General features: G+C 42.1%; 1 protein-coding gene across 3 annotated transcripts in view; it reads right to left on the bottom strand.

Moving 5' to 3' along the window:
- Window positions 1-4,068: 4,068 nt before the first annotated feature.
- sept12 (septin 12) overlaps window positions 4,069-8,463 on the bottom strand; it is a 66,763-nt gene continuing 62,368 nt past the window's right edge. For 2 of the 3 annotated variants that reach the window (XM_034894065.1, XM_034894064.1), the window contains exons 8-10: window positions 7,570-7,666; window positions 6,302-6,353; window positions 4,078-5,681 (exon numbers count right to left, since the gene is read on the bottom strand). In XM_034894065.1, the coding sequence (XP_034749956.1) occupies window positions 5,516-5,681; window positions 6,302-6,353; window positions 7,570-7,666 (315 nt within the window). In that variant the 3' untranslated portion in view covers window positions 4,078-5,515. Of the gene's footprint in view, window positions 5,682-6,301; window positions 6,354-7,569; window positions 7,667-8,463 lie in introns of all 3 variants that reach the window. The other variant, XM_034894063.1, reaches the window with a different exon arrangement.

The following is an 8,463-nucleotide window of genomic DNA, read 5'->3' as shown; positions in this document are numbered from 1 at the left end:
TGATAAAGTTCTCTTGGCCTTTGGAATTAACCCCCCCCCCACACACACATCATTACATACCCTTCACCATACCTAGAGATCACCATGGTGTTATCCTAATATCTGGTGTGATTTGCATTAAGAGATGATTTATGGAAAGTACCCCATGCCTGTCTCTATGTATGGTGAAGGGTATGTGATGATCTGTGGAGGGGCTATTTTAATTCCAAAGGTAATACTAATACATTTAGTAGTATTACCTTACTGATAAATTTCTTTTTTCATGTTGTAATTATGTGGTATCGTGTGTAAAATTTTGAGGAACAAAGTGACTTGAATCCATTTTGGAATAAGGCTGTAACATGAGTAAATAGCTCCAGCTCACCCAGTAGGAGCGCACGCACCATGTAGTCCTTTGGGTCCGAATCCAACGTGTGACCCTTTGCTGCGCGTCGTCCCCCATCTCTCTCCCGCCTTTCCTGTCTATCCACTGTCACTCATAAAGAAAGGGGGGGAAAAACTTTTTTTCCCCCCTTTTTTTAAATAAAAAAGGTAAATGTGGAAAAAGGGAAATGCTGTGAATACTTTCTAAATGCACATATGTTACGGGAACGTGTCAGAGGTGCTTGGCAGCAAGTTGTATCTTTATTAGAACATAAAGGGGGGAGGGATGGGGCTAAAACTGGAAAAATAAAGACATCTTTACTAGTCATAGTGTGACTAGTCAAGACCAAAACGCCTAGTGAGGACCATAACGCAGGGAAGAGGCAAGCAGGCAGGCGGGCGAGTTTTTAGCACTCGGTCAAAGGAAAGGAGACAAAGGAAACACAGACATGAAATACACGAGGTAACGAGGTAACGAGAGGCAGGTGACAGAGGGCAGGGAAGCAGGTGGTAAACATCAGGTAATCACAAGAGGGAAGACACAGGAAGTAGAACTAAAGGCAGGACGAGACAAAAAACAGACTTCAAAATAAAACAGGAAACAGAACAAACCGACACTGAGGGGAACACCAGACAGGACCAACACCACCAGACCGGGGAGAAAATCAGACACAGACACAGGACAGGATGAAGGAAAACCAAAAGAGGAAAAGAATCCAAAGCAAAAACCACAACACTTAGCAGGAAAAGCACAAGATGGACCAGATCCAAAAACCCGAGCAGCGTCCTAAGGGGAAACTCGGACACTCGACCCACCAATGGCTGAACCTGATCAGGGTCTTTCACATGTGTAGGGTGGAGAATATTAGCGAAAGAATAAAAATAGGTTCCTGCATGCTGCCCAGTGTGTGCCAGTAATAAGACGATGAGCGATAATGGAAAAAGGGGGTGGAGAGAGAGGGGGATGACACGCAGCAAAGGGCCGCAGGTTGGATTCCACAAGGACCACAATCCTCTGGGTGAGCTGGAGGTCGCCCATATAGGAGAAAGAATTCATAAATGAAAATCTTTCTTTTAAAGAAACAAGCTTGGTTTTTATTATTGCAACAGGGCCGTATTTAATTAAAGTGCTTTTACATTACAAGTTCCTCTTCTACACTGATATACTGTGTGTATATTAGATCTTTTTAATAATTTTGTTTTGTAACCACCTCATTGACCTGTATTGCATTCATGTTATTAATGATAATCTCTTGATTTTCTCTCAACTCACAGAAAGTGTTAATAGCATAGACTGTATATACAGTATATTGAATTAATATTAACAGCCGATGGGTAAGACACAAGGGATGAAAATACACAAATTAGCAATTAACCAAAAGACAAAGACCTTTTTAAAAATAAGAAATAAAGTCCAACTTTACTGAAAATCCAGAGGAGTGTCAAACTAATTTGAGTTGATGGGCTACACTCTTGAAAAAACGCAATTTTTTTACGAGTGGATTTTTGTTTCTAAGATTAAAGTCATAAATATACGCATAAAGATATTCTCTGAGATTAAAGTGGTGAATATGGAATTATAATGGTATACTTCCCTGCAATTTTCACACTTTGCAAAGTCCTCCTAGTGGGCAAGTGGGAGTTTCGGTTGTAGTTTTTCCTGTTTTATTTTGTAGTCTGTGTTCTTTATGTCATGGCTTGCGGTTTCCAGATTACATAATTCTAAAACGGTTCTCCAGTGTTCTCTCAGTTAGTTTTTTTAAATGATTTCAGATTAGTGAACAGAATAAGTCTTTGGACCATCGGATGAATGGTTGCTGATAATGGGCGCTGTACATATTCCATTAAAGATCAGCCCCCCCACTCGGATCAGCTGGTATCCTGTCTATAATGGAGTGAGATAGATCGTACATGTTTGGTCTCTGGTTCAGTGTCTGGTCTTTTGTCTTGTTGTCTGGATCCTGGCCTTCTGGTCTTGGGATTCTTTTCATGTTTGCCTGCCTGCAAACCTCTGGACTCTTTTAATTTCAAGTTTTTGTTAATAAATTCCTCAAATCGGCATTTGCGTCCAAGCCTCGCTATTTTCCTGCCCCTTGGACTCTTGGCGGGCTGGTTCTGGCCCACGGGCCGTAGGTCTGACACCCCTGACGTGAAGTGAACTGGGGTTCCTTCGAGGCCCCTGGCGGTCTTGGGACCCCTGGACTAGCTGTCTAATGTGGGCAGCCTAAATCAGTAGCTTTAATTACAATGAATTCACACTGGACTGAGAAGGTGACAAGTATTTAATTGTAATTCAGTGTTAACATGTGTATCATTACTACTATAAAAACAAAAATACAATAATCATACAGGAGCTGTGTTAGTACATGCTGAGTATAAAATACTAAGGGTGGGCGGATGACACAGAGGTCCAGGACACGGAGCAGAGCTGAGAGGACAGTAACACTGGATGGGATCAGAACCAGAGTGAAAGGGGACACACGCAGCCGATGGACCTTTTTCACAGAGGACATTTGGACAAGTCACAGTAGCAAAAGTACAGGTGTGTATGATCAAATGAATAACTGCAGTAAACATTCAGATTAATCAGAACATTATGGGACATATGCCTTTTTACATGTTTTATCCCCCAGAGAAACTCAACATCAACGGTTTGGTCTGTAGTCAACAGTAGCCGTAGTACTACACACCACCAGAGGTACCCGTTCGGACCTGCACCTTTAAGACCTTACCTGGCTGTAAGGCCAACTTTAAAACCCAAACCCGACCTGAGACTATATTTCTTTTATTTCACAGTGACCATTAGCTGCTAGGCTAATGCCACTCACTGGCTACATTCACCGTCACACCCTGTCTCTCCCACTGCAGCATATGATGTGGAAATAAGAAAAGATCCAATAATTGTGCCGTAATTAGTCTACAATTGGGTCAAAATAAGCTGGTTTGCTTATGGTTCATCAGCACGTGTTCCGTTGTCCTGTACCGGCCTCCGGCTGAAAAGTTGGGGAAATGCTGGATTTTGATATATATACACACTGTTGATAAGCTAAAACACTGTGTCTATGATAACACCAGCGAGGAAAATGTCACTATTTCCAAAAACCAAGGCACAGATGGTCAAATTTGATACCTCATACATGCAGTCAGAGTACTGGCGGCCACTAGGAATGGATGAAAAACTTAAAAAACGTGCTTTCCTTGGATGGAATCGTTTTAAAAATGATCTTTGGAGAATCTAAATAACACATGTAGAAACTGGAAAAAGAGAAATTACTAAATGAATATCATGGAAGTTGTCACTCAAGTACACGCTCACACTAATGTGGATGAAGCGTTTGACCCTCCATTCATTTAAAGAGAGCTACACCCAGACTCAAAGTCCAGTCCAGCAGTCGCTGCTTGGTCCATCCACACACACACTGCATTGCTACAATCGGGTTCCAAGTACTACGGACCACACCTGGTCCCACCCAGCTGGGATGTGGTCAGGAATGCGACGGACAGAAAGAGCCAATGAGGTTTAACCACGTATCCAGTCATTTAAATAGCTCACGTTACTGTGTTGTGTCAACATCATTTAATATCCGACGTGCGGGTTTCTTTTTTCCTCCTATCCCAGAATGCATCTGAGGTGTAGCCAGACCTTTCTCCACAGCGCTGGTGAGAAAGGAGAAGAAATGGGAGACTAAGGTCCGTGCAAGAGTGCACTCGCTATGTCTCGCTCCTCTATTTTCTCTCTCTCTCTCTGAAACTTTGACATCTATAAATCGATCTAATGAAAAACAATTACAGTGGTGAAATATAAAGTCTGTAAGAACACAACAGGATTTCACAAATGGGCCGTTCCATTGACACCCCCGTCCCCGGATTGTTTTTTTGGGGTCTAAATGGTCCTTGGGGTCTCGGTACACAATGGCGTCCCTCTTAGGGCAGTTAACTGTGGTCCCAGGGACTAGCCCCCCCAGCTTATTTAAAACCTCCAACAAAGGGATCGGGGTTAGTTGGGAAGACAAATTCTTTAACGACTTCTCATCTGACCACAGTTCACAGTTAGGTAAAAATGAACTGGAAGAATGAGGACCATGGAGCTGTCCCCATCTGTGAAGGCTTGTCTACATCACCTGAGACAAGCCGGGCTAAATCAGCATGAGTATAAAACACAAGGATCACCCACTGCTCTGAAAACTGACTGATATATTAACTGATCAACACTCCCGCTGCTTTTAATGAGAAACGGACGCGGTCTCCCAGTTCTGAGGAGGTAAAGGGATAAAATCCACACACAAAAAAATAAACTGTCCTATCTTAAACCCGATGTGGCTCAGTGAGTTGTGAAATGAGACTTGCAAAGTCAACGACCGGCGATCCGATTGAACACTAGGATTCTTCTGTGGTTCTATGATTGCATTGAACCCGTGTTCTCCAAAAGAACGCCATCTGCTCATTTCATCCACTGGGTGGAGTACAGAGCAAGATTGTGAGGTAAGTACTTTGCATCGTGTACTCAACCGATGACAAAAGGACTTTAAGTCACCTGGGTGTAGATTCTCTTTACGTGAGATGTTTATGTTGTTTTGGCACTTTAATGTGGCCTGCAAGGTTTCTAAAAAGGTATCCTAACACTCATAACGAGCGTCTTCAATTCTCTCCTCAGGATCAAATTTGAACTCATTGGACATTAGACACACGTCCGCGTAGACCTGGACCATCCACAGGTCCATTAGTGAGGTCCAACACCGGGTGAAAAGGCCTGGACCGTCCACACCCTTTTGGCCATATAGTGTACAATTTATATAGCCAATACCAAGAAGCTTAGACATTTCCCCCCCCCCTCCCCTGGCCATGGACAGACATGTCACCACCCTTCAAAAAAAAATATATGAACTCACATTTGTTTCACATTATATCCATATTGGATGCATTTGTTATGTATTGTGAAAATTCAAAGAGAATTTCTCGTTTAAAAACAAGAGTAAGTTTCTCCCATTTGGAAAAAAAATGCAACAACATAAAAAAAACACTCATTCATTTTTTACGCTGGGGGGGGGGGATAGAAGTAATAAAAAATAGCTTTCTTTTTCACATCTCTCGTTCTCATCGGCCGAGGAGCCTCAGCGTTCCTGTGGCAGGTGCAGGAGGGGGGGGGGGGGGATCAGAGATGGCTCTCTGATTCGCTGATGTCGGCGGTTCCGTTCTCCGGCGGCCGGGCGGACAGGCCCAGCTCGCTGAAGTTCATGTTGTTGTCGTTGAGCCGTCGCACGCGGTAGGTCTCGTAGTGGATGTTGTGCGTCACGTCCTTCAGGTCCTGCAGGTGGGACCTTCGCAGAAACACAAACAAAGATCGACAACTCGACCATGTATCCGAAGCAGACCAATACGCAACTCATGAACGTCCCTATGGACCAGAACGCTACGAGGCCCTTCTTTAAGAAGTTAAACATACATTTTACATTTATACATCAACCCTACCAACTGCTTGATCTAGCAATCCCAAGAAATAACCAAGCCCTATTATTTCTGCACTTTTGTACAATCTTCGTAATGTAGTACCAGATTCATTATATGTAATTCAATATAGTTTTTCTAAATGCTATTTTGATCACGTCTACACTAGTCTATATCGACGACAATTCATTTACGGGATTGCCACGGTGCCCAGAATCTAGTCCTCAGATCTCTGAACGTACACATGTCCAGCATCCGGCGCTTATCGCCACCCATGGGCGATCGTGATTGGTTTAAAGATATATCAATAAACCAGAACACGTTCTTACCCAGCTGGGTGTAACAGCAAGACCCAGAACAGCATTGTGTTGGAGGTCATGAACATGCATGATGGATCTGGTTTAGAATGAGGTGCGGAGGTGTGTTGTCCCCTTCACCACTGATTAGGTTTTTATGGTAGGGGCAAAGTCCAAGAACCAGGGTTCAGACTCACCTGATGAGTAGATCTCTCAGGTTGGCAAACTCACAGTGCGCCACATTTTCAACTGTGGGAAGAGAAAATTATTCATTTGACTTCCAAAAGCTGCCTTCACATACTGTAGATCTAATAATAATAATAATAATAATAATAAGAGTAGAGTAATAGGACCTAGTTTTGGACTGATCCGTTACAGATACAGTTCACCAACATTTCCCATGCAGTTGAGTTAAGACTAAAATGTCTCTCCTCACTTCCCAACACAATAGACATTCTTAAATAACAATAATAATCATAATTCCAAAAAGTATTCTCATGTAACTGCGCCAGCCTTCAGTCGGGGCGGGAATCCTCCCGATACGATATCATCACGATACTCAGCTACGATACGATATTATTGCGATTCAAAACACATTGCGATATTCTGCGGTATATAACCTTTTTTCTAACTTCTAATTTTTCCCAAATTTCAAATTATGTCCCCAAAAAGGAAACTTTGTCAACATCTGTTTTATCTAAAAAGAAAAAACCACCCCTAGCCTAATATTTGCATTCTCTTGTCCAGCATGGGCTTAGCTAACCACGGCCCTGTGTACATTTAAACAGCTGTGTTGTTCTGGGGTTTTGTCCCCAGAGGTTTTCAACTTAACCTTTGACCTTCTCACTATGTGCTTTCACTTCAAAGATAAATTGGAACATTTTGGTCGGCTAAAAACATCTTGTTCAGCGTTTGTCGTACCATGTCAACCCAAGCTAGCAAGCTAGTGCTAGCGTTAGCTGGTGAATTGAGGGAAACGTCTGTCAACACTTACGTGCATACTGTACATGCATATGAACGGTGCTTGTGGCAAGAGATCTCTGTGTTTACTAACTCTTTAGCGTTTAGCTTAGCTTCGCGGCATTGAAACCATAGAGACGCTGGCGAAGTTGCAGTGTCATCATTTGAAAAGACGCTCTTTTGTCTAAATATGATCACTTCTGGTTCCAAAATACTATGATGATGACGGCCAAAATGTCCACAAGTCCACAAACCACCGGGTGACATCACTGATGCCACGTCCACTATTTTTACAGTCTACGGTATGGAAGCAAGTCGCTTTTACAAGAAAACAGCATTTTAAAATTGAGATGGCTTAATGTAGACCAAGTAACAGTGTGCACACATGTGGCCAGGGGGTGTTAACAGCTTATCATTGGCAGAAATATAATTTTCTGTAAACATTGGCAACTGTAAGAAAAGAATGTTAATTCCAGGAGTGAAGGAGGTTACACTGATGCTTTACCTTCAATGATTCCCCACTTCGTTTTACGTCCCAGCACCTTGTTTCCATTCACCTGGTGCTCCTTGTCCGTCCCCACCACAGCAAAGGGAATACTTTCCTGGTGACACAAAATGCATTAGAACGGGAGATCTACAGTATCAGCACACTAAAGGTTTGCAGAAGCTAATCCCTGCACAGTAAAACCAATTTAAGGGTTGCCTTTTGAAACCATCCCATCATATGAGATCCAACAACAAGAGATTCCAGAAATTATAAGCTGCATGTACAGTATATGTCCCCCTCCTACTCATTAGGCATAGGCAGCTTTATCTGTATAGTAAAGTACCACACAGACATTATGAAAATACGGACTCATGCCGGCTCGAGTCCACACACACAACCTGCAAGTTTAGTAGTAACGTTAGCGCTAGCATTAGCTGTGCTGTAGCTGATGCGCCAAAACAATAACCATTAGTCCATATGAAATACATTCAATAGGAGAAAAATATGACAAGTTCTATTTCTTATTGCATAGTGAAATCCACTTTTTTTACACAGGCACATGTTTCCTTTGTTTGGTTTTGTGGTAGCTCTACAAAGATTTACGATGCTTTCTTGGCATTCATTTTTTACATTAATATAACTGCATTATGTTGCTTTTAGGTTGTTTGCAAAATCAAAAGAAACCTAGTCAATAATAACTACTCGCTGGTTTGCATATGTTGATTTTGCAGGAAAAGAAAAGGAAAACTACTTGGTTTTCTTTTTCTTGCCAGTAAAAGAAAACAGTAGCTGTTGACCAGTGCGAGGCTTCTCAGAATGGGAATTTTTTATTTATTTTTTTTTTTTTTTCATTCTTTTTTTATTTTGATCTTACAGGTCCATACAGTACAGACAATGACACTACCTGACATA

The sequence above is a fragment of the Etheostoma cragini genome, chromosome 15, assembly GCF_013103735.1.
Source record: "Etheostoma cragini isolate CJK2018 chromosome 15, CSU_Ecrag_1.0, whole genome shotgun sequence".
Taxonomy (NCBI): domain Eukaryota; kingdom Metazoa; phylum Chordata; class Actinopteri; order Perciformes; family Percidae; genus Etheostoma; species Etheostoma cragini.
The sequence above is the reverse complement of the archived record's forward strand: the minus strand, read 5'-3'. Positions and strand labels throughout refer to the sequence as shown.